General features: G+C 36.1%; 1 protein-coding gene across 11 annotated transcripts in view; it reads left to right on the forward strand.

Moving 5' to 3' along the window:
- EMSY (EMSY transcriptional repressor, BRCA2 interacting) overlaps positions 1 to 27,136 on the forward strand; it is a 100,276-nt gene that overhangs the window by 7,968 nt on the left and 65,172 nt on the right. For 5 of the 11 annotated variants that reach the window (XM_036082839.2, XM_036082842.2, XM_036082845.2 and 2 more), the window contains exons 4-9: positions 863 to 937; positions 2,289 to 2,330; positions 5,809 to 5,984; positions 7,618 to 7,770; positions 10,844 to 11,103; positions 19,262 to 19,538. In XM_036082839.2, the coding sequence (XP_035938732.1) occupies positions 863 to 937; positions 2,289 to 2,330; positions 5,809 to 5,984; positions 7,618 to 7,770; positions 10,844 to 11,103; positions 19,262 to 19,538 (983 nt within the window). The remainder of the gene's footprint in view (positions 1 to 862; positions 938 to 2,288; positions 2,331 to 5,808; positions 5,985 to 7,617; positions 7,771 to 10,843; positions 11,104 to 19,261; positions 19,539 to 27,136) is intronic. The other 6 variants (XM_036082844.2, XM_036082846.2, XM_036082840.2 and 3 more) reach the window with 5 other exon arrangements.

A 27,136-nucleotide genomic window follows, 5' to 3' on the forward strand; every position in this document is an offset into this window, starting at 1 on the left:
CATATTTAACAACTTATATATTTTTTGTTTGTTGTTTCTATTTCCTCATAAATCTTCTTTCCAGCCCCTTACGTATTTTAGTCCATGATATAGATTTAGCTTAAGCAGTAAAGATTACAATCTGAAGAGTGGTTACTCATTTTATTGAATATTTACGAATGGAATGGGTGTAGCCTTTTTTCAGTTGTTTAGTATTAACTTTATATGTATTTAATCAGGATCAATATAAGCACATTTTTACTGTAATGGTAATATAGTGTAATGTAGAAGACATATAGCTGAAATGTTGAGAAATAAGGGAGTAATGTCCTGGTGTCAAATTTCATAGCATATAGCCACAAGAAACAGATTATCTTGCCACTTTTGTTTCTTTATTAAATTCACTGAACATAAAATTATAGACTCTTAAGCTTTAGAAAGGACTTTATTTTTTATTTTTTTAGAAAAAAAAAAAGACTTTAGAAGACTTTCTTCTAGGTGCCAAAATCCTCTTAGTAACCACGATTAGGGGTCATTCAGTGGCTGTTTGCACATTTAGATAACAGGAACCTCTGCTAATCTTGAACATGGTCTGACGTTTCTGAGTTTTGGAAGTAATGACTTGATATCAAGCTGATTTGTCTTCCTGTGATTTTTAATTTGCAACTAATTCTCTCTGCAGTTACACAGAATCACTATGAACCCTTTTCTATGATTTTAATGAAAGCATCTGAAGATATATTTTAGGCCCCGTCTATATCTTTTCACAAATCAATCTTGTCCCCTCTCTTCCCCAAGCAAAATGTTGACTTAAACATGAATAAAAGTATAGAAAAGAGCTGCCTGCTTGGCAGAGTTCTATAATGGCTATTTTTTTTCATAGCATCTCAACAGAGCGCCACCGTGCTGAAGTTCGGAGAGCAGTAAACGATGAACGGTTAACAACAATTGCACATAAGTAAGCCATTAGTCATACAACCCCTGATTTTTTTATGACGTAGTATAACATAATTTTGAAACAGTCTTCCTATTGTATAGCAGATTCCTGAGTCTTTTATCTTAATAGTAATATTTCTGTGCTCAGGGATCCTGACCATAGAGGTATTAACTGTTTATTCAGTTGGTTATGTTTTTGCATTTGGTTAGGCAAGCTTTAAGTACTCAGGTCAAATCCAGTTACAATGTGATCTCTGCATAAAAGGCCACCACAGTTTAGCAGATGATTCACTTACTTAAAGCAAAGTTCAGTAATAAAGTGGTATGCTCCCCTAATTTGACACCCCTTAGAGGTTCTTTGTAATGGTATGTGGTATATATATTGCTTTATAAATAGGCATTATAAATTTTCTTTCTACCTGACTAATATTTCATGTATTTTGAGATTCAGAAAAAAGATTGTAAGAATATATATTCTGCTTTTAAGAAATATGAATATATCTTAATTTACTTTAAAAAAGCCAACAAAATAAAATTATAAAGGATTCTTATCAAATTGTTTTCAGATCATTATAACTGTGTGACAGATGGGGTGGAGGGTGGTGGAGGACTAAGGGCAGGGATCAAACATTAGTAGAATACGAATGGAGATAGTGCCTCCTGAAGAATAGAAAGGAACAGAAATTATCCTTAAATGTTAATGCAAGATGACAGGAGCATTTCATTAAAAATAAGATATATTACAGTATTACTCATTTATTTTTTATTTTTATGTTTTAATGTGAAATAAAACTAAAGGAAAAAATTCAGTGCATTTCCATAGTGTGATAAATAGTGTGTTTAAACCAACTGGCAGTATTTGAATTGACCTTGTAGATCCATTAGCTTCATGTTGTGCTTTGCTATTCCTCATTTTACTTAACTTATAAAATGGGGTGCTACCTTTTTAGCTGCGTAGTTTGAAAGTTTAGGTATCTGGATTTTGAGATTTTTCAATGGTAGGTATGTATGCACTGTAGAAGTTTGGAATTTTTCCACTAGAGACATTAAGTATTTAGTTGTCAGGCCAACATGGTTGAAACATTCAAATATTAATGTGTTCCTTCTTTAATTTGCTCTAAACTTTTGAATTGGGATGCTCTAAAAATAATAACTGAACCTAGATTCTAATTTGAGATGGTAATAGGAAACTTATGTGCTAGATAATAAAGTAGTAAACAATAGCTTACATTCAGAGGCACTTAGAGACAAAGTTAGTACCTTAAAAGCATTGGAAAAATATTGTGGGTCAATTAGTTGTAAGTTGATGCATCAGTTTCATACTTAAAGGATAACATTTATTTAGTCTCCTTTTCCTTTTTTCCCCTTTAAAGAATGAATTTATCCTTATATTTGGGTGAAAGACCAAGTTACAGGTATGCAAATAGGTTATTATTATTTCAGGCTTTTTCTTGTATTATTTCAAAATTGAAGCTCTCAATTATTCAGGGGCACATATTCCCATTTATGAATTAACCGTGCCCTCTGCTTTTCCTTCTCTTCCCCTCCTCCCCCTCCTAATATTGCCCACCCTTTAGCCATTTTGCTGCTTGGGAGTACCTCTAGTCAGAGGGTGGGAAGGGAGAGGAGGTGAAAATTTTAATTAGTCATTTTACTGCTTGTTAGTTTTCCTGGAAATGGCTTGGTGGAAGAATTTACAAGTATTTGCCAAAGTATTTTTGGATAATATGTGGATTTCTTTAATCTGTTTGACCTCTCCCTTTCCCTCCTCTCTCTATTAGCATGGATAATTGAGAGTTGGCTTCTATCTGCCTGTGTTTCCTTTTTTCTCTCCTTTCTGATTTCTTTAATACATGAGTTTAATTTTCTGAAGAGTTTACTTCAGCATATAATTTTAAAAGCTTCTTAGGTCTTTCTATACTCTTGTTTTAATATTTTATGCTGTGGTTTTAGTTTGACTAGGTGTCGTATTTTACTTGTTGAGCCCAGGGGTCGGTGAGTGTGGAATGGTGAGGAAGGCATAGATCCCTTATTCTCTACATCTCCTCTGCCCTGTTTCCCTCAGAAGTAGCAACAGAACCTAAATCCAAAGATTATCTATAGGATGGCTTCATACTCTGAGCCTGAAAAAAGCAACTGGAGCCAAGGAGGAATGCATCTGAACTGACTGCATTCCCTTTCTCCTCTCCCTTCCCTCCCCCACTCAAAATCGCAGCTTAGGCCTGAAGGAATGTGGTTGAAAGGTGAAGAGAAAGCCGAGAAGATTGAGCACAAAGGAGCTGGAAACAAAAGGAGCAGGGTGTCTGGGATCAAAGAAAAGCCTTGCTTATGGCCTGAAGCAGAACACATGTTTATTATTTGGCACCAGACCATTTATTAAGTTTGATACTCGAATTCAGTTTTGAAACATGTCAGAATATTATAATATTAAAGCCTGGAATGTCAAGGGGCTTCAGAGTTTTTAATTGTGCCACTCTTGCCAGCATTGTCTCTAGTATTCAAAGAAAGTGGCTATCTGGAATTACTGTTCTCTTAAACTCCTTCCCCATAAGCCAGATATTTATAAGATACTGTGTGAGTTTCTATGTGAGGGTAAAGATTTTTTTTCCGGTGCCCTGCATACCAAAGGATGTGAGGGCCAAGGTAGTTTAATTAGTATCATGTTAGATTTCTCAGGAAAGGGGCTGGAGCAAGGTTTCTACCCTCCCTTGCCATCTTTAATCTAAATAGAGAAGCGATCCTTACATTGAAACTTAGGTACTCCAGGGAAGCCCTGGAGTAAGATGTTTACAAAAATCTGTAAAATTCAGTTTAGATGATTTGTGCAACTAATGCATATTTACACCTTCATTACTAAGCAAATAGGAATTTTTGATCTAATTCTAACATAATTTTTCACTCACTTAAAAAAAGTTTGAGCATGTTTGCATGAGTAGAAATTTGGAAGATTTACAGATCTTTTTAAAAGTTGCAGTTGTATCTTTTGCACTGCAAATTCTGTCTTTTCAATAGCAAATATTCATGTGTTTCAAATTATTGATCTTCCATAATTTCTGCCACCATTTAAACAATGCACCAGGTAAGTGTAGACATCACTTTATTTGTGTGTAAACAATCACCTAGCAAATTTACTGGTGATGTTCTAATAAAATGATAGCAAAGTAGGAGTAAGCCAAGAAAACGCTAAATAGCTTTTAGAATTTTTTCCTTTGACAATTAGCCGTAGCCCACTTCTGTTTCTCTTTTCTTGTTTATACCATTCTCTGTTTCAGAACTAGTGTCAAATTGGAGATGATGTGATAACAAATTTATGAAGTTAATTGGGGTTTTAGGAACTCTTCTTTCCCTTGTTTTAGGTAGGACTGGTTAAACAGTTTGCAAATTTCTCATAGTAACCCAACTAGATTCATCAGCTCCTAGAAATTCCTTTCTGAACTGAATGTAAATCCTTCTCAAGTTGTAAAGTAATTTATTTGTTCCATTCAGTGAAAGTTGGTAGTAATTAGACAACGGTGCCCAATTAGTATAAATCAAAGGCAAATATTAGACATAAAACCCTTTTGAAAAGTTTTATACTTTCTACTTATGGTGTGGCACATGTCAGTAGTATGATGTATGCTTGTTGAAGGAAACATTTAGTGGCTGTGTGACCTTAGGGAAGTTATTTAACCTCTCAATGACTCAGTTTCTCTATCCACAAAATGGAGATAATAATATTACCAATTTCATAGGATTATTGAGAGAATTATGAGTTAATACATAGAAAATGTTTAAAACAGTGCCTGACATAGAAAAAGTGTTTAGTTGATGTTAACTACCATCACCATCATCATCATCATCATTATTCCATTATCCACTAACAAGGGCTTTTGTGTATGCTATCTAAATATGAAGAATCAGTGGACATTTCGAGTCTTAAGCCCTAGATTTGGTTATAGAATCTTCAGTTTGGAAAAGGTGCAGAAATATTTCTGATTTAGTAAAAAGATTGATTAATTGATTCTGGGTAAATTTTAAACCTTGACACTAATCATCAGGAGAAGTGATGTAACTGCCTTTTGTGGAGCCAAATCAAGAGAAGTGACAAAATTGTCTTTTCATATTTCAACCATATTTCAGTTGGATTCCTGGGATAATATTTACTCAGGTTTAGATAGAGAAACAGAATAGTGTCTGCTTAGGGGGATAGTTCCATGGCCTCAAATATTTCTTAGAATGAAGAGTGATATAAGTAAAATTAAAGTAGTAGTGGCAGGTTTCTTCCAGTGACCTCAGACCTAGTCTATTTTTTAACAGGAAGGATACTAATGGAACACATCATCAGTGACACATGCAGTGATATATACAACCCTCTTCTCTCCCTCCATACTTAGTCTCCCTCGTTTACTGCCTCAGTTTCCCTTGTTTGAAAGCCTTAGAACCTCTGGCCATGCAGGCAGTTAGATCATTTTTGCAAAGGTTCAGTGAATTCTATCCTCAATTATTAAAGAAAATCTAATTTAAAAATTACGAGTACTTTTTACCTTTTTAGTTGAATTACAAAATTAAGTTCTAAAAGTTAGTAGATGTACTAGTTTTCATTAGCAATGCCAGATTTAAACTAATGAAAATAATGTCAATATTTAGAAGGCATAGGAAAATTTTTCATAGTTTCAGTTGTGTTAATTATAAGATTTATATTATAGAATAAAATGTGTAAGAACTTAAGTGTTTGTGAAATCCCTTAAATTCTGATAATTACTCATAATTTTCATTTTGCTTGCTTAAAATAAAGCCTCTCCTATTCACTCAGGATACTTTTTATAATTTAAAAAGTTTTATTTGTTTGAGAAAATAGTTGACTCATTTTTAGTGATTGAGAACCCTTGTAGCAGCATTTTCTTTTTTGTTTAGTATGTCTGGACCTAATAGCTCTTCAGAATGGTCCATTGAGGGTCGTCGCTTGGTTCCACTGATGCCCCGGTTGGTTCCCCAAACTGCCTTCACTGTAACAGCTAACGCTGTTGCCAATGCAGCTATCCAGCACAATGCATCTCTTCCAGTGCCTGCAGAAACAGGAAGCAAGGAAGGTGAGTAGAAAACCACTTCTGTGTGTAGAGACGACTTTTCTCAGATTCTTCAAGGAAAGGTGTCCTGTTTTCATCTGTTTCATCTGTTTTAATCCCAGTGTATGAAGGTTACAAAACACAGTGAGCAACTCTTATTTTGAAACTAGAAACTGCCAAGTTTTTAGTCTCAGCCGAAACCAAATCTCCCTTTTCAAAGTGTGAGTTCTGTTAATCACAAAATTGGAAAAAGCTTTCTTGGAGTGAATTTTTGATATCAGTGTATCTTGTTAGAAGTGGATAAAAGGCCTTAATGGGTGACATGGAAAATAAATGATGGAAGTCATTTACCTGCAGGAGAAAGATGCCTAACTGATTAGACAATAAAACTCTGTTTTATCTTCTGGAATCTATGGTATATGGTGCTTCTCTGTTCTAGTCAGTGTTCTGAATCCATTAGGGATTACCTGGCAGAAGAGAAGGCTTTCTTACTGTTATTTAATCTAGTAATTGACACGTGCTTTAAAAATTCTTGAATTCTCTTGAGGCTGCCAAGAGTAATGTTAAATTTGAGAGTGCATATTTGGGTTGATTCTAGTAGCTTAGTTTGGTGTTGCTTGAAAATAACCCTGAAAATAATGAAGTTGTCAGATTACTTTGGGGAATTGTCATTTCTTGATTATCAGTGGGTCGCGGAGCAGAATGAGACGCTCTTTATGCATGCCAGGCTCTGTTTTAGGCTGAAGGAAGCTATATTTAGAGAGAGACAGGTACCAATGTACAAATTTGGCCTCCACTCAGTTCCTGTTTTCTTTGTTGTAGGAGAGGTATCTTTCTTTTCTTCCCACTTTTACCTTTTCTGTCCACCAACTATCTGGTAGAGGGAAAAGAATATAGGATTGCCAATAGCCAAATCTGTGTTTGAGTCCTAGTTAGCCATTTCCTAGCTATGTGACCTCCAGCAACTCTTAGCTTCTGTGAACCCTAGGTTCCTCATCTTTAAAAGGAGGATGTGGTGCTGTGAGAGTTAGTTCTAATATATGGAAAGCATTTAGCATAGTGCATGGTACTCAGTAAATGGTGCATTATGAACTATTCTTGCTTCTTGTTGTTATTCAAGAAATTGACATATAATGTTGTCATTACTTTAGTTGAGTTATTGTTGCACTGCTTGGATGGCAAGTGACTAGTAAGTTGTTTTATAATAAAGTAACCTTGCTGTGGTTCCCCCCCCCAGTAGCCAAGTTGGAAATTGCCATGGTTAGGGAAAAATTAGGCATCACTCCATCATTGGTGCTGCTATCAGTATTAAAAGGGAATACAAGTACGTGCCTTTTGTCTAACTCCTGCCATGAATGAAAAATTATTTTTATTTTTCTTTGTGTAGTTTTAAACTTGATTTCTTTGTAATTGTGCTCTTCTCCATTGGCAATGTCACCTGTAGACCAGCTGTTAAATACTTGAGAAAAACCCAGTGAAGTGATGATTTTCTGGAAGGGTTATTAATACCTTTTAACTTAATGGACCTAGTAATGGCCTCTAACTTCTGATCACATGAAAATGTTAAAATTGGCCTGCAGTAAAAAAATTATTTTTATGTATACGCGTGGACAGTTTTGGTGAAAGTTAACAGCAAACTTTTTTATCGTTCCTTCAGTAGTGGTTTGCTATTCCTACACAAGTACCACGTCAACCCCAACCTCTACCCCTGTTCCAAGTGGCAGCATAGCAACGGTTAAGTCTCCAAGACCTGCCAGTCCTGCCTCCAATGTAGTTGTCTTGCCAAGTGGAAGTACTGTTTATGTCAAAAGTAAGTGATATTCTCAGTGTTATCAGGGCCATCTTGGCTAAATGCTGCAACATAGGCTCTGATTAGATCTGCCTTCCTGGATTAAATCATCGGTCCACTGGCTATTAGCAGTGGTTAGTTTTTGAAGGTTGTAAATTCCTTTCTTTACACGTGACTGGGTATATATTGCTTTTTAATCAGTTCTGGGGGTTGAGAAATTACTTCTTTTTTGTTCTCTGTGGGAAATCTGCCTTGAACAGTGCTATCTTCCAAGTATTCACTTGTTTTGATTGTCATGGACTAGAAATGTGAATGGAAACTGAAGAAATGTGCTTATGTGATGTATGCAGTGTTTACTCCTATAAGTGTAATTTTTAATGTTTTTTAAAAAATTATTTATATAGTATATCATCCAACTGTTACTTTCAGTGATATATCTAGAGAGTCCATCTTTTATATTTCTAGTTAACTATAAGCTTTTGAAGTTTATTTGCAGTTTTTAGCCCCTTGATTCTATCCTGTGAAACAGTTTAATGTCCAGGTCATTTTTTGGTATTAGTGTCTGTTATGTCAATATTGTTTTGCTTTTGTTATCAGCTGGAGATTATTAGTACTTGATTTTCATTTTTCTCAATATAGTTATAAACTTGATTTCTTTGTAACTTTTAGAGGTAGAGTTTGCTGTTTTAGGAATGATTTTAGGTCATTGTCAGCCTTATTTAAATTAAAGTCTAAAAACTGAAGGTGGTATAAGGAGTTATATTTTATTAATTCCATGAGTCATGCTGTATACTTTTTTTTTGTCTGCTTTGTAGAGATTTCCTATGAATGTTGGAAAGATTTATGTTTCTCACTTGATTTAAAAAAAAAGTCTACAAAAATAGTTGAGGCTTTAGTTCATAAAGAAAAAACTAAGAATCTGGAACTATTAAGTTCATATCTGATTTCTGTAGATTTAATCACTTCTCGGCCTTTTGGCTAAGATCAAGTGATTTCTGTAGATTTAGCCAAGGTGACTGTAAGAGATCTATTTTTTTAAATTCTTTTTTTTTTCTTTTAGTAATCTCAACACCCAACATGGGGCTTGAACTCATGACCCTAAGATTGAGAGTCGTGTGTTCTTCTGTCTGAGCCAGTCAGGCGCCCCGCGATCTATTTTTTTTTTTTTTTAAGATCTTATTTATTTATTTGACAGAGAGAGCAAGAGAGCACAAGCTGGGGGAACAATAGGAGAGTGAGGGAGAAGCAGGCTCCCCGCCAAGCAGGGAGCCCGATGCGGGGCTCGATCCCAGGACCCCAGGATCACGACCCGAGCCGAAGGCAGACGCTCAACCATCTGAGCCACCCAGGCGCCCCCTTTTTTTTTTTTGATAATTTTTTAAAACACTGAAAGTGAATCCCAAACCCGAGGAAACCTTTAAACATAAAATGTAGTTTAAAATAATAGGAAGTTTAAGGGCGCCTGGGTGGCTCAGTCGTTAAGCGTCTGCCTTCCGCTCAGGTCATGATCCCAGGGTCCTGGGATCGAGCCCCGCATTGGGCTCCCTGCTCATCGGGAAGCCTGCTTCTCCCTCTCCCACTCCCCCTTCTTGTGTTCCCTCTCTCACTGTCTCTCTCTCTGTCAAATACATAAATAAAATCTTTAAAAAAAAAAAAAAAGATTGTTTTGGGGCGCCTGGGTGGCTCAGTTGGTTAAGCGACTGCCTTCGGCTCAGGTCATGATCCTGGAGTCCCTGGATCGAGTCCCACATCGGGCTCCCCGCTCAGCAAGGAGCCTGCTTCTCCCTCTGACCCTCTCCCCTCTCATGTGCTCTCTCTCTCTCATTCTCTCTGTCTCAAATAAATAAATAAAATCTTTAAAAAAAAAAAATAATAAAATAAAATAATAGGAAGTTTATTGCTTTATTCTCAGAAGTCACACAGGCAACATTAGTTTGAGATATAATCATTCATTAATCTAGCTTCATATGTGCAAGGCACTGTACTGGGGAAACAAACCAATAAGTCTTAGTCATCGCCCTCTGGGAGCCCCTTAATAATGGGAGATGTGCAGACCAGCAGCCACATTGCCATGGGGTAAGTGATACAGAAGAGAATATACAAAGTGCTTAAGCTCAGAGATGTGGATTAGTTTTGCTTAGAGGAGTAAGGAGAGCTTCACTGAGGAGATGGTTTGCAGGATGATGAAGAGTTCATTGTTGGTAGGTAGTATTCCCCAAAGAACAATAGTGTTTGGAGACTCTGGTTGTATAGAATATGTTAAGCTGGCTTTGGGGAATCGTGAGCACTTCAGTGTACTGGGATTATAAGGGTGCACAGGGTTGGGTAGAGTAGGGTATAGTTGACCCTTGAGCAATGTGGGGCTTAGGGTTGCTAACTCCCTGTGCAGTCGAAAATCTGCATATAACTTGACTCCCCAAAAACTTAACTACTAATAGTCTATAGTGGACCAGAAGTCTTGCTGATAACATAAGCAGACGACTAACACATATTTTGTATATGTATTATATACTGTATTCGTACAATAAAGTAAGCTAGAAAAAAGAAAATGTTACTAAGAAAATCATAAGAGGAAAGAGAAACATTTATAGTAATATACTGTATTTATCAAAAAAAATACACATATTAGTGGACCTGCGCAGTTCAAACTTGTGTTTGAAGGTCAGCTGTATTGTGTTCTTGGAAAGCTGTAGAACCTTGAATGATGTAGTAATGATTTAAGTGCCTCATCTTGTAGGGAGATAAAAACTACTTAAGGATTTAAGGCAAGGCATTGACATAATTAGGTATGAGATTCTGTAACTGGCAGTAGGATGGAGGGTAGAAGTGGAGTGATTCGAAGCATGGACATCTTTTAGGAGGTTGCTAAAATACAGGCAGGAGATAAGAAGGCCTGACATAGCCACAGGGTTAAAGAAAGGAGGAAAGGCATTCAGAGAAAACTTCTGAGGGAGGATTGATAGGACTTACTGTTTGATTGGGCATGAGGCAAAGGGAGAGGTCAAGGGTGGCTGATGACACAAAGATTTAAAATGAAGTATAAAATGCAGGGTTAGATTGTGATAAATACAACAAAACTGTCATTGCCTTTCAGGTGTTAGCTGTTCAGATGAAGATGAAAAACCCAGAAAACGAAGGCGAACAAATTCTTCTAGCTCCTCCCCCGTTGTCCTAAAGGAAGTTCCAAAGGCTGTTGTTCCGGTCTCAAAGACGATCACTGTGCCTGTGAGTGGCAGTCCCAAGATGAGCAACATCATGCAGAGCATTGCCAACTCCTTACCACCCCACATGTCTCCTGTGAAAATAACCTTCACCAAACCATCAACACAGACGACAAACACAACAACACAGAAGGTATGTGAAGGAGGGAGTCTCTGCCGATTGCTGTTTCCATTTCTTTCAGTCAATATGATTCAGATTTAACAAACATGCACTGAGTGCTTACTATGTGCTTGGCATTATGCTGGGAATGATCAGGTCTCTTACTTTAATTCTGCACAGAATAATACCTGTCACCCTTGGGATAGGTATTATTAATTCACTTTTTGTAGATGAGGCTCAGAGATGCCAAATGACTTGCCTAATGTCACGCAGCCAGCAGATCTCATACTTCTAAGACTTTTGTTCTATTTTATTATTGTAATGCCATTTGGGAAAAAACTAAAATATAAAATTTTTTTTGACCTATATATGGATAACTTTACCTTTAGGAACTCAGTTTTTACTTTGCCAGAGTAACAAAGTTGTCAGAAGTGGGTGTTTTATAGAAGACAGGAAGGATATGATTAAGTGAATAATTACTGTTGCCTTCTTTTTTTATTTTTTGTATGCTATCATTAGTTCTTTCCTAAACTTTTCTCAGTATGTTCAAATCATCAATATTCTGTCAGTTGTATGTTATTAGAACCCTCTAACTTTCCACACTAATATGGATGCTGTTGGCACCCTAGGCTTGTTGCACACTTGTATTTCTGGGGTCTCCCTTCACCAGCATGCTGGTATTCCTCTTTCATTTATTTACTCATTTGCTGGAACATCCTCTGGTAGCTTCTTGATGTAGGTGTGGATGGAAGGTGAATTTTTTGATACCTTGTGTAGTGGACTGAAAATGCCTTTATTTTACTCTCCCACTTTCTTGATGGTTTAGGTAAAGTATTTTTTAGGTTGGATGTAATTTTCCCTGAGAATTTTGAAGATATTGCTCCATTGGCTGTTGCCTTCAGTATTGCTTTTGAGAAGCCCAATGCCATTTTAATTTCCTCCTTTTCTCTTTGAAAACTCTTGGTAACTTTCAGAGTTCTGAAATTTCAAGGTAATTTTTCTTGGTGTGGGTCTTTATTTTATCCATTGGTGCACACTCAGTGGTCCCTTTCACTCTAGACACTCATGTCCTTCAGTTCTAGGAAATTTCTTGAATTATTTCCTAGATTTTTCTCTGTTCTCTCTTTTTGGATCAACTATTTAGGATGTTGAACCGCCTGGATTGATCCTTTTGCTTGTCTTTTCTCACTCCCATTTTCCATTTGTTTGCTTTTTCTTTCTGCTGTAATACAGTGGTTAAAAGCCTGGGTTTTTGGAACTAGACTTCTGAATTTGAATCTCAGTTTTTGCAACTTATTAGTTTCGTGACTTTGGGGAACCTAAATTCTGGAATTAAGTTTTCTCATTTGAAAAATGGAAAACAATCTATAAGGTTTTGGGGTATAAATAAATGAGATAATAAATATAAAACTGTTAGAATAGAGCCTAGCACATAGTAAATGCTCTGTAAGTATTATTTTCTCTATCCTTTCATGTTATCCTTCACTACTTTTCTGGATTTGTCATTTTTGCTATCATACTTTAAATTTCGGGTAATTCTTTCTTGATCTCTGAAAGTTCCCCTTTTTTTTTTAAAAAAAAAAAACAGCATCCTGTTCTTTCATAAAATCACTATATTCTGATGATATTCATGACTTTTTTTGATGTTTTATTCTTTCATGTTTTCTCTCCTACCTGTAAGTTCCTTTTATCTATTTGTTTTGATCTGTTTCATTTTAGTTTTCTTGAATGCTGGCTGGCTGGCTGCTTATATTTGAATATGGGCACTAAAAGCTGACAGAAAGCTGTATGTGTAGAGTGGGGCATGTTGGCTGGTGACTTTCATTGTAGGTTGACCTAGCTGGGCTGTTTCGTTGAGAAAAACCCACTACCCCTTTACCTCTATCAGTTACCATCTCATTAGGGCTTTATCATGGACTGGTCAGATTTCCTCAGAGAAGAATTTTCCAGTCTCCTGCTTAGAGTATTTAGCCAGTCTGCCAGTATTTGGGGAATAAATGGAGAGAACAGGCTGGATAGTCTCACCATTCAGTATATACTTCACTTAACCCCTCTGTAGCACAGCACTCAGCTCCCTCGGCCCAGTGTTAGCAAATTCCCTTGGATTCAACCTCTCCCTCAAGAGAATAAATTCCTAGTCTTCCTTTAGGGTGGGGGAGGATAGCTGTAGATATAAATGCTGCTTAAATAGATTTTCAACTAATTTTCCTCTCTCTAGTGCCACCTTTACTCCCACTTAAGACATATCTCGAGCTCTCAATTCCTGAGTCTTTCTGGGGTTCTCTGGTTTCCACTTCTGAGGCTATGCTTGATTGATTACTTCTTATCTGTTTTCTAGTTTACAAAACTTTACAGCTGTTACCTTCTTTTCATTTTGACCTTAGGGGTTTACATGCCTCTTCCCCTTTAAAAAAAAAATCCCTTCATGTCATTTTAGAGGGATTTGGGGGAAGGATTGGAGGTACCTTCTTATCTTTAGCCGGTGATCTTTCCCACCTTTGAACCCTCAGATACACAATAACGTTCATTTAAAGAACCTCCTTGAGTCTCCTGGAAAGATGTCATTACATAATACATGAGAAATTATTTTCTTAGTAAATCGTAAGTGATAATGAGGTGATCTGTGGAATATAATTCTATTTTCAGTTTTAGGATGAAGCATTATGGTATCGTGTTAAAATCAAGCAAGAATATTTGTAGTCAAAGAGGCCTGGGTTGGAACCCTGGCTCTTCCAGTATGACCTGAGATAAATTAGTCTCTCTAAATCTGTTTTCCCATCAGTGAGATGAGAATAATGCGAATCTTAAAAAGTTACTGTGAGGATTAAATGAGACTGGGTATTTTAAAGTACAGCAATAGGTATATACTCAAAAAAATGTTAGCTCCCTTTCCTTGCTGGTATTTTATGTAAGACGGTGTTTTATTTATTTGCACTGTTGAGAATGAGCTCTTCCAAAATGAATTCATCAGTTAACTGAAGCTTACTCCTTAATATATAGAAATTAACTATTTTTGATGACTTTTTAAATGTTACACTGAACATGATTTTTGCATCTGTACTTGATGACTCCAAGGTAACCCTTCTGAATATCACTTGTCATATAATATTATGATATCGTTATTGCTTTCTAGACTAGCCCTATATTAAGTGTTACCAGCCTGCTATACTCTTTGAGTTTATAAGTCTACTTACTGTAATTTTTTACTGCCTTTTTTTTTGCTGGGACTTATTTATCTGTAATTCTTCTGTCTTCCCCCTTCTCATCTACTCTTTTAATTTGGTATTTGAGAAATAGTGTAGCAAAGTTATAGCTAAAAGAGCACCCATCTCCCATCCATGTCTTTTTCTTCCCTTACTCGTTTTATTTTTATTTATTATACTTATAACTGGTTAACATCATATTATATATTTATTCATTTCCTGTTTCTCCTGTAGAGTATATATGTTGCTGAGGGTAAAGACTTTATCTTATTCATCACTGTATTCCCTAGTATTTAGAATAGTTCATGACACATAGAAGGTGTTAATTAATGTTTGTTGAATGAATGAATGAAAAAAATGAATAAATAGATCTGATTCCAGTTCTGACTCTGACACTTCTCTTGAGCCTCAGTTTCCTTATAAAACAAAGATCATAGTACTTACTTCCCAGAGTTATCAGGATAATTACATGAGATGATTCATGGAGAGTACTTAACATAGTGCATATGATGAATGCTTAGTAAATGTCACCTAACATTATTAACTTTAGAATCTTCTTTGGTATACATATATAAAAATACTTGTAAAAGATCGAAGGTTCACCTGTAAGTGAAGTTGGCATTTTTTGTTTTGTTTTGATTCAATGACTTTATCATATCTTTATTTTTATTTTTTCTTCGGAATTGCCAATTGAGAATGGATAGTCGAGGTTGTCAGACATATGATGCTTATAAGAGGGCATATTTGTCTCCAAGGTCATATGAACCACACCAGGAGATTCCAAGCTCAGAACCTTAGATTTGTCCTACTGTACAGAAAAAATTAACATTTAAAACAAATTAAATTAGAAATAAGACTCATTCATTCCACAAATATTTACTGAGTATCTACTATGTTCCAGAGGCAAAACTATACTCCTTTATTTCATGTGTACCCAATGCCATTGGTTTTGTTACTTCTTGGACAAGCTGAGTATGGTAGCACTAATAGATATTCTTTGGGATTTTTTGTTTGTTTTTTGTTTTCCTTCTGCTGGGTAATTGGACTTCTTTGAAATCTCTGTAAGGGTGTTTTCCTTATTGCATTCACCTTGGATTTCTCACAAATCCTATGTAAGTCAACTTAGGAATTATTTTAGGTAAATGACTTTTACATTTACATTAAGTATAATTATTTATGAATTTATGGACTTGATTCAAATTCAAATAGGTCATATATTTTCAGGGTAGACAAATTTCCACCTATGTTAATGTGGTGCCTTCATTTTAAGTATAACATTGGTACAGCACTTATATGAACAAAGCAACAAAATACAGCTTTATGCTTTCACGTGCTTGATTGATATTTTTCATTTTATCCTTAGGGTGCAAGTCCCAGCACTCTTAAGGAGTTTTTGTGAGTGCTAGAAGGTCAGTAATTTGAATTATGGCCTGAATAAACACTGTTTGGTTCACTTGGTTTCAAAATACCTTTATTTCCCCTGTTGTAATTCATAACTTTAAAGTACAAGTAAATTTTCTTTAAGGTGGATCTCTAATTTTGGATAACCCCTTTTCAGATCAGAAATCAACGTGCAGACTGAAATCTTATCATTTGTATCTATAGCCTAAAACATGCTCTTAAAGACTTCTAGATTTATTTTGCTGAAATTTTGTCTTAATGTTAGAAGCCTACATGGATACTCTAGTTTTAATATTGGAAATAATTGACACAAGTGTGAATGCTTCCCCTTCTCTTGCCCATGACAGACATTGTTAATTGACTGTGGCATACTTTCCTGCCAAGCCTTGGTGAATCCTTATCTGTGTCACAGAGTCCTTATAAATACTGCTCCAGGAAGCTGCTACTATGAGTTCAAAATTGGCAAATGTGAAACCTAATTGCCATTATCACTATAATTGGTTTGACTGTGGTAGTAGCTATGAGTTCTTTGGATTCTCAGGGGTATCAGAATTTGGGAAAAAGATATATAACATTTTTTAATGAAACAAAAAAAGAATACATAAAATATATTTCCAGATTGAATTGATCTATAACACCTTTACTGAATAGTAATAGTAATCTAATAACTACTGTTTGTTGACTGCCAAATATTGACCACCTGCTATGTGCCTAGCACTATGTTAGATGCTTCACATCATCATCTCATTCAATCCTTGTAGTGATTTGGAAGGTAGGTATTATTATCCCTATTTTATAGATGAAAATTGGAGTCTAGAGATTTTAACCTGTCCAGGGGCCTGCCATTTGTCAGTGGCCCAAGCAGAATTAAGCTCAGGTTCGACTCTTAAACTTCTGGTCTTTTTACCATATTGATCTGCTACTTCTCAGTTTATATGACGGCTTATGATTGTTTTTGTAATAATGCTATATAGGTATTTGCTGATCGAGTCTATCTAGAAGTATGCTGGTCAACTCTATATAGATGTTTGCTGGTCAAGACTTAGATATCTCTCTTGACTCGTCAAATAATTAACAAACTGCTTAAAGTAGTGGATATGTAGTTACATCTTATAATTCTCCATGACACTGCAAATATATAATAATGATGATATAGTCAAAATAATGATGATATAGTCATCCTTGAGATGTTGGTACTGAGTCTGGACATAATCAGTAAATTTTGACCAACTGATTTAACATCAGGCCTTCTTTAGGACTAATGTGAAAATGAAAGAGAATTTCTCCCTTAATTTCTTTGGATTTTTCAAAACAATTTTCTGCCCTAGATAGGTAGAGGTAATTTTGGTGAAAGAAGAAAAAGAAATTCTGCTCTGTTTTGGGTATCACCATACCACCATTATACCCACCTGGAATAAAACTGATACTATAGGTTTGTAAATGATTTTTGTGTTCTCAGCTGTAAAATGGGGATAATAATTGTGTCTATGTCATAGAATTTTGGGGAGATCTAAATTTATCCAATGCACATTAGCTCTAGGTGTTCATCTTGATTATGTTATTTTCCTTAGGCCTACCATTTCCCTACATCAACAAGTCCTATTGACTCTACCTCTTAAAAGAATCTGCATGTGATCACTTCTCTTTATTTCTACTACTAACACCCCAGTCCAAGCAGCCTCTATCATTTCTTGCCTGCTCTACTGCAATAGTTTCTTTACTAGTCTCACTGCTCCCATTCTTGCCACTCACCACATAGCAGCTAGAATGATCTTTTAAAATATAAATCAAATTTTGTTGTTTCCCCACTTAAAATCCTCCTATGGCTTCCTATTGCACTTAGTATAAAATTTAAATCCTTTACTCTGGCTTATAAATATGATCTGGCCTCTCCTTACTTTGCCAGCCCCTCCTTGCTCTATATGCTTTTTGCTACACCAGCTTGCTTTCTGTTTTTAAATACATCAGGCTGATTCCAACTGTAGGTCCTTTGCTCTGTCCTGTTCTTTCTCATTTGAAATTCTTTGCCTCCCTATATCTTCTACACTTTTCTAGCCATACAGGCTAACTTTGAAGTCTCTTTCCTGCTTCTTTTTTCCCCTCCCTTCCCTGTATCAAGCTATGAGCAAATCCTGTTGGTTTTACCTTTAAGTATATTCAGAATCTGTTTACTTTTCACCACTTCTGCTATAAACACTTTGAACACGATCATTTCTGCTTGCTTTATTCCAGGAGCATCCTAATTTGTCTCCCTGTTTTTACTACCTCTGCCCTACTGTACTTTTCATCTAGCAGACAGAGTGATGCTTTTTAAAAAATACTTTTTAGAATAGTTTTAGATTTACAGAAAAATTGAGAAGATAGTACAGAAAGTTCTCATATACCCTACACTCAGTTTCCACTGTTCTTAACATTTTATATTACTATGGTACTTTGCTGTAATTAATGAACTAGTATTGATGCATTAAGATTAAGTAAAGTCTGTGGCTTATTCAGATTTCTTTACCCATTGTCTTTCTCTGTTCTGGGATACCACATTACATTTACTTGTCATGTTTTCTTAGGTTCCTCTTGGCTGTGAAAGTTTCTCAAGACTTCTCTTGTGTTTGGCAGTTTTAAAGAATACTGGTCAGATATTTTGTAGGCTGCTCCACTATTGGAATTTGTCTGATGTTTTTCTCATGATTAAACTAGGTTTGGGGTTTTTAAAAGGAAGACCACATTGATAAAGTGCCATTTTCATCATATCATATCAAGGGTATATAGTATCAACATGATCTTATATCATCTAGTCCCCCATTACTTCCCCGATTCTGTCTCCTAATACTATTTCCTAAATTCCGATCCCATTTATTAGGTCCTTGAAGTTTATTGAAGATACCAAGCTTGCTTCTGCCTGAGGGCCTTTTTATTTGCTGCTCTCTGTGCCATTGGATGCACTTCCTCAAGGTGGCAATATGGTTCACACCCCTGCTTCTAGTTTCTGCTCAAATGTTACCTTATCAGAAAGATTTTCATTGAATACTATATAAAAAAATAACACAGTACTCCCAATATTCTTTATTTCCTACCCTGCTTTATTGTCTCTTCCATTTATCTCTATGTGACATATATTTACTTTTCTAATTTGTTTATTGTTTCCCTCCCCACCTATTAGAATTTAGCTCCATGGAAGTATGAACTTTGTCTGCTTTGTTCATTCCACTATCCCCAGCATCTAGAACCATGCCTGGCACATAGTAGATGCTCAACAAATATTTATAAATGAATGATTATCCAAATTACTTTCTAGAAAGATTGTGCCCATTATACTCCCTAAGCAGTATATTGAAATGCTTATTTCAGTGTATCTTATACAGCATTGAACATTGTTTTTAAAAAATATTTGGTTGGTAAAAGTTGTTTCTTTTAAACAATTCTGATGATTACTAGTAAAGGAAAGCTTACGCATATTTTTAGTTGTGTATTTCTCTTTGATGAATTGTTTCTTCATATTTCTTAAGCTATTTTTGGATTATATGTACCTGAGTCTAGATACATTAGTAGTGTAGTGGGTTCATGAAAATAACTTATTTTTCCTTCCTTAGGTTATTATAGTGACCACATCACCAAGTTCAACCTTCGTGCCCAACATTCTCTCCAAATCCCATAACTATGCAGCAGTCACTAAGCTTGTACCAACATCAGTCATTGCTTCCACAACCCAGAAGCCACCAGTGGTTATAACTGCTTCACAGTCCTCCCTGGTCAGTAGTAGCAGCAGTGGCAGCAGCAGTTCTGCACCGTCACCTATTCCCAGTACAGTTGCGGTGACAGCTGTGGTATCTTCCACACCATCCGTGGTCATGTCAACAGTAGCACAAGGTGAGTGGTGATCCGCCATGTAATTCTGTACCTGTGGTAGATGGGGATTTTGAAGAAGACCATCTGGGTGTATTTTTCGGCTTTGGGTATGAAGATCCCTGCTTTTTATGTCAGAAATTACCACTCCCTTTCCCCCAGTCTGAGAATGTCAAGATAGTGGGTTACTCAGTTTTTCCCACTTTAACAGGCTTACTCCAAGATTTTTCTTTTCCAAATGCATAGTACCTAATCACCTAGTAGGCAATTAATATTTACAAAATGTACATTAACCCTGTTAGCAACAGATTTCAAAGGCATATGCAAATATCTTGAATATAATGAAATATATTTATTTATTTATTTAAAAATTTTTAAGTAATCTACACCAAACATGGTGCTTGAACTTATAGCCCTGAGATCAAGAGTCACAAGAGTCACATACTCTACTGACTGAGCCAGCCAGGCCCCCCTAATGAAATTCTTAAATGAGGAACTTGAAATTACAATTGACTTTTGAGCAACATAGGGGTTAGGGGCACTGACTCCTGGCACAGTTGAAAATCCACATATAACTTTTGACTCCCCCAGAACTTAACTACTAATAGCCTACTTTGACCGGAAGCATTACCAGTAACAATCGATATATTTTGTATGTTGTATCCATCGTATACCATATTCTTATAATCAAGTAAGCTAGAGAACGGAAAAGGTTACCTAAATTGTAAGGAAGAGAAAATACATTTCTCATACTGTACTGTATTTATTGAATAAATCTGTGTATGAATGGACCCATGCAGTTCAAAGCTGTGTTGTTCGAGTCAACCATATTTTACTCAAGGTTCTTAGGGGAAACATTAAGTATACAACCTCTTCAGAGTAAGTTACCCAATGATAAGCAGGAGGAAGAGGATGATTTCAAGGACATGTCATTCACCTTTTCTTCAGTCTCCCTAAGTTTTTCTGTATTGGTGGATGATGGGAGATATTAAGAGAACTAAGGCTGAACTGAAGAACAATCACTGCTTAGTAATTCCAGAGGAAAGGAAATGTGGAAATCTCAGTTCCATGTTAGCCTAAATAAGTTTAGCTCTCTTCCATATCTTTATGTTCCTCCCTGTGAAAGGCAGATAGCACACTGTCAGAAATCTTCTTCCCAGTGTTGGTGAGCCTTAAGATGAGGATGGGAGAGAAGTATGTACTGTACAGAAATCATACTCATGGTTGTAGTCTATCAAAGGGAGCATAGAGACAATAGAACATGACTTAGTATTAGTTTTCATTGAATTTTACATAGCTAAAGATAGAGTGGAACTTGAAAGTATCCTAGTTTAGGAACTAGTAGTGAACACAAGCACTAGAACAGGAAAACACAAGTATTTTTCACCATTGTTTTAATAATGTTTAGTGTGTTCTGTGTAACTGTAGGCAAAGAAGAGGCTACGTAGATGCGACGCCGTCAGTATTCCTTTACTCTACAGCCCTAATGCTGGGATGTGAAAGCATTTGTCATTTTCTGGCTCTAATACCTATTTAATGTCTCAATCAAGGACAGGAAAATAGCAGGCTTGAAATTTTATTTGTTACTTTAAGTAATTTTTTAAAAAAAACATTCTAACTTTTCTATTTGCACAGCAGTAAACTAATACAGTATTAGTAAAAATAGAAATAATTTTTATACAGAAAGTCTGTTGAAAATGTTGGTTGCAAACATGATCCAAATTCACCATTTTAAAATTTGAAGGTGAGAGAAGGAAAGGCCACCTCTCTCCTTACCTGAGTGACCCCTGTATCAAAACTATCATCCAGGGGCGCCTGGGTGGCTCAGTCGTTAAGCGTCTGCCTTCGGCTCAGGTCATGATCCCGGAGTCCTGGGATCGAGCCCCGCGTCCGGCTCACTGCTTGGCAGGAAGCCTGCTTCTCTCCCTCTCCCACTCCCCCTGCTTGTGTTCCCTCTCTAGCTGTGTCTCTGTCAAATAAATAAAATCTTAAAAAAAAAAAAAAAAAAACTATCATCCAGTGATAATTATTTTTCCCTTTCAGTACCCATCACACAGTTTGTTGAAGTTTATTGAACTATTAGAACGATTACTGTTCTGGGCACCTGGGTGGCTCAGTTGATTAAGCGACTGCCTTCGGCTCAGGTCATGATCCCGGAGTACCAGGATCAAGTCCCGCATCGGGCTCCCTGCTCAGTGGGGAGTCTGCTTCTCCCTCTGACCCTACCCCCTCTTGTGCTCTCTCTCTCAAATAAATAAAATAAAATCTTAAAAAAAAAAAAAAGAAAGAAAGAAAGATTACTGTTCTTCCAACGGAAGATGTTATTACTTGAGGTAAAAGGGGTATTTCTCTTGGCTACTAATGAAATATCTTTTTTTTTTTTTTTTTTAAATTTATTTGAGAGAGAGAGAGAGCATGAGCAGAGGTAGGGTCACAAGGAGAAGCAGACTCCCCGCTGAGCAGGGAGCCCAATGCAGTGACCTGAGCTTAAGGCAGATGCTTAACGGACTGAGTCACCCATGCGCCCCACTATTAATGAAATATCTTTAGGCAAAATGAATATTCCATTCTTCTGTTTTTCACACTATTTTTTCTAGGTATTCTCTGAAACTGTTGGGAATTTAGGACTTCCCTATTTTCTCCTTTGCTTCTTAGTATCCTGTATCTTTTTGAGCTTCAAGTAGTTATAGGGGCACTGAACAAGATATCGCAGAGATTTCTTGGAAATTCACTGGAATTCAATAGAGCATGAGAGCTATAATAATAAACTCATGAATGCAGAAACTCAGGGAAACTATATGATTCTTTTTGAGTCTTTGTTTGAGATATTTAATTTAGCTATTATATTAGTCCTAAAAAAAATTAAGGCAATTCCTTTTAAAAAAAGATAAATGTTAGTGGAAGCAGTAATATACAGACCAGAGTTGTCATTCTGACTATAGGGCTCCTGTAGCAGCTTCTGTGTGGCTAACTGGGGGAGAAGGGCATTCAGTGTGGGCTTTGTTGGGACTAGAGACAGGCTATTTAAGAGTTGATGTATCTGTCTCTGGTTATTCTTGTAGGGGCAGCTGGTGTTAGAGGGGGAAGAGTCTTAATGGCAGTAACTTGGTAGGTGATTCCATGTTTATAAATATAGAGATGGTTCCAAAGGTAAAGGAGGGGTGTATGGTTGGCTCATGCTGTGGGAAGGAAAAGGAACCCCTTAATATGTCGAATATGGGAATTCTTAAAATTCTACCGATTAGAATGGTTATTCTGAGTTTGTCATCTGAAAGTTTAAAAGATGATTTAGGGGCGCCTGGGTGGCTCAGTCAGTTAAACGGCTGCCTTCAGCTCAGGTTGTGGTCTCGGGGTCCTGGGATCGAGCCTCATATCAGGCTTCCTGCTCAGGGGAGAGTCTACTTCTCCTCCCTCTGCTGCTCCCCCTGCTTATGCTCTCTTGCTTGCACTTCTCTCTCTCTCAAATAAATGAATAAAATCTTTAAAAAATAAAAGTTTGAAGGATGATTTAAAACATTTTTTATTATGGAAAATTCCAGTCATATGTAAGTAGAGAGACCAGTAAAATGAACCCCCATGAGCCCATTGCCCAGCTTCAGGGATGGGCAATATATGATCAGTCTTGTTTTATCTATACCTACTATTTCCTTCCACACACCTTTGACCTGGAATGTTTGGAAGCAGATCCCAGATATTACATAATTTCAGCTATAAATACTTCAGTATGTATCCCTAAAAAAAAAATCGCAACTCACAATGCCACTATCACCTAGAACTTTTAACAATAATTTCTTGATATAATAAAATATTCAGTTCCTATCAAAGTTTCCTTGATCATGCATAAAAAAAATTTTTTTTAATTGGGATCCAAAGTCCACACATTGATTGATAGGGTTATGTCTTTTTTAACTTAAGAAGTCTCTCTTCCTTTTCTTTTTTTTTCCTTTGCAATTTATTTGTTGAAGAAATCCATCATTTTTCATGAGATTTTCCCGTAGTCTAGTTTTTACTGATTTTTATCCCCATGGTGTGGTTTTACAAGTTATCCTGTTCCATGTATTTCCATAAAACTGGTAGTTAAATCAAGAAGCTTGATCAGATTTAAGTCTGATTGTTTTTGGAGATGGGGGATTGAACATTTTTTTCTTCAAAGATTTATTTATTTTTGAGAGAGAGAGAGAGAGCGCGCACAAGTCGGGGGGAGGGGCAGAGGGAGAAGGAGAGGGACAAGCAGACTCCCCCCTGAGTGGGGCTCGATCCCAGGACCCTGAGATCATGACCTGAGCTGAAGTCAGACACTTAACTGACTGAGCCACCCAGGCTCCCTGGGATTGAATATTTTTTAAGTGGTATTGTGTACTTGCTGTTGCATCTCTTTAGGAGGCACATAATGTCTGATTTATCTCTTTAATGATATTAACATTGATCAATAGGTGCAAGTATTACCAACTGTTTTAATAGCTATTGATAGTCTTTGCCTAGGTCATTATTTCATTGGTAGTTGCAAAATGAATTTTATCTTTATTTTCTTCATTTATTAGGTGGAATTCTTAAAGAAGAATTTTCCCTTATTACCATTGGTTACTCTGAGGTATAGTTCATATAGAAAAAGCAGGATAAATGCCTGAGTATTTCCCTCTATTTATATGTTTTCAGTTAATGAGTTCAGTGACCAGTAAAATTTTATTCTCCATATTATTAAGATTTTTGATATCTGTTTAATTTATTGCAGATATTCCTTTGGTGCTCAGATTTTCCCGTACATTCCAGTGGGAGTCTCTGAAGAGACTCCTAAATTCTTGAAGTTGGCTCCTAAATTCTTTTGACACAACCACATTAGTCCTTAATAGTCCTTATTTTGTGATATGACAAGATGTTCTAGGTTCATACATTTTCTGCCCCAGATTTGGAGTTAGACATTTTTTCAAGGAGCCCTGATTTCTTAGGGAGAAATGGTGTTTAGATATCACAGTCTGGGCACTGTGGGGATGGTCATTGCTATTGGATTGGTCATTGTTTCTAAATCTTTTCTCTGGACAGAACTAGAGTCCCCCTTTTTTTGAGGAGGAAATACATCATCAGTTCATACTTATATTATCAATTCCCATTTAGAATTATGGGTTTTTACTTCTTTGTTTTTCTGTTTATATAATTGTATCTTTATTCTCCTTATGCTGAAAATCCTGGTTTCTAACAATTAATAAAGTTATATATTGATTTATCCTGTAACATATAATAGTTTCAGAATAACAGAATCAATATGATGACTAACAGTATGATTATTGAACAGAATTTAAGATTTTATTATGGTTCTTTTGGCTCTCAGGGTATTCTCACTAAGGATATATAGTCAAATTACTGTATTTTAAAGTTACTTGAAATAAACTTTTTTCCCTGTAGTTAAGCTCTTTTGGTATACAGTTAGGTTACTTTACGTCATTATGTTTTGTTTTTACTGATGGCAATTTAAAGTTTTTTTACTTAATTTAATTTATAATTGCATAAAAGTTCATTTTCCAAAGTCAAATCCACCAAACAAGGTGTGTTCTGAGAAGTCTATCTTTGATTTGCAATTCTTATACCCTCTTTTGTCTTTCCCTGATTGGTAACCTTTTTTTTTCCTTTAACTAGTTTTTTATTTATCCTTATGTTTTTTAAATATGTAAGTACATATGTACATATGTTTTCTTTTTTTGTTTGATGAAAAGTAACATACACATACACACTGTGCACTTTAGTGTTTGGAAGAGATCATTTTTAATTTGGTGGTTGTAGGTCTGGTGCTGGTAATACAAAAGGAAGTTGGTAGTTGAAATGTGCTTTATGTGCATAGAAGGAAATTGTTTATTAGATGACTGCTTCATGGGGTGCCTGGGTGGCTCAGTCGTTAAGTGTCTGCCTTCAGCTCGGGTAGCGAGCCCAGGGTCCTGGGATCGAGCCCCCGCATCAGGCTCCCTGCTCCATGGGAAGCCTGCTTCCGCTGCTCCCCCAGCTTGTGTTCCCTCTCTCGCTGTCTCTGTCAAATAAATAAATAAAATCTTAAAAAAAAAAAAAAAGATGACTGCTTCATATTTGATTCCTCCCCTTTTTCCCCCTGTAGATAGCGTAGCTTTTTTTGTTATCTCTTAAATCTGTGTGACTCTTCCTGTTCCGCATAAGCCAGATAATAGGCTATTGTTCATTACAGAGGTTGATTACCGTGACCTTTCTACTTTTTATTCTACCTATTTCTCAGATAAATCCTGTTGCCATTGTCTTTTCTCATATTTTGGTGAGAGAAATCTTTCATGTCATTCTTCTCCTTATATTCTTTTGTGGATGTCATAAATTATTTACCCAATACTGAGTCTGTCTTCCACTGACCTTTTATTTTCCCTCCTTGACCCTACTTCAACCTGAGTAACATATTGCTTTCAATTGTATCCACTAAATACTCCTGTTCTCTTCACTATATTGATTTTCTTTAGGCTCTCCCTGAATGCAGTTCCCATTTTCCATTTCTGTTTCATGAAATCCTTCCCTTATTAAATCCCCCAACCCTGTCAATTCAAATGTGGTCCTCATTTAGCACCTAAATTTTTTTAAAACCTTAAAGTATTAAATAATTGTAGAGAACAAAAGCCCATCAGTAATCCCACCACTGTATCACAATAGCACTTTCCATTTTATGTATTAATGCCTTTTTATGTATTTGGAATAAAAAACCCATATTCCGTTTGGTATCATACTTTTTCATAAAACATTCTATTTTTCTAAATTACCCTAATTATCTGCAATGCTATTTAATATTTCTATTACTATTGCAGCTTATTAAATTCTCTCAAAGTTGGGTATTTAGAGTATTTCTCAATTTTGATATTATAGATTTACCTATAGCAAACATCTTTGTGAATTTAATTGAGCCCTCTCTTTTCTTAGGACTGGCTTTCAGGAGCAGGATTACCAAATCAGAGGGTTGGAATTTTTTTTTTTTTATAAGTACTCCATGAATTTTTTTTTTTTTTTAAGATTTTATTTATTTATTTGACAGAGAGCACAGAGGGAGAATGAGAGGGAGAAGCAGACTCCCCACTGAGCAGGGAGCCCCATGTGGGGCTTGATCCCAAGACCCCTGGGATCATGACCTGAGCCAGAGGCAGACACTTAACCAACTGAGCCACCCAGGCACCCCGAGGGATGGAGTTTTTTTAGTAGAGGTTGCTAAAAGTTGTATTTTAGTTCCCTGAACTATATCATCTTAGAATATTTTACTAGTATGTGTCCACTATTAAGTCTTTGTTCCTCCTGTTTACAAAAATTGGGGGGAGGGAGTATAATTTCTAGGATTAAGAAAATTTTTGAATAGCATACTGTTTAACCAGTCAGTTGTTTAATACCTGGTTTTTTCCTTTAATCTCTATAAGACAAAACACAGGTAATATTCTTACAGTTACAGATCTTTCCCCTTCATTTATATGACTTTTTTTTTTTTTTAGTGTGTTTTGGGCTTCATTCTTTCCTTGGGGCTCATGTTAAAACTCCAAGTAGTTCATGTTTATTCAGAATTACCAATGTAGCCTGAACTGTATTTAATTTCTCCAAATATGGCCTATTATGTTTGCTTCAGTGGTATTCACTGTAGC

Source organism: Halichoerus grypus, chromosome 11, assembly GCF_964656455.1.
Source record: "Halichoerus grypus chromosome 11, mHalGry1.hap1.1, whole genome shotgun sequence".
In the NCBI taxonomy this organism is placed as follows: domain Eukaryota; kingdom Metazoa; phylum Chordata; class Mammalia; order Carnivora; family Phocidae; genus Halichoerus; species Halichoerus grypus.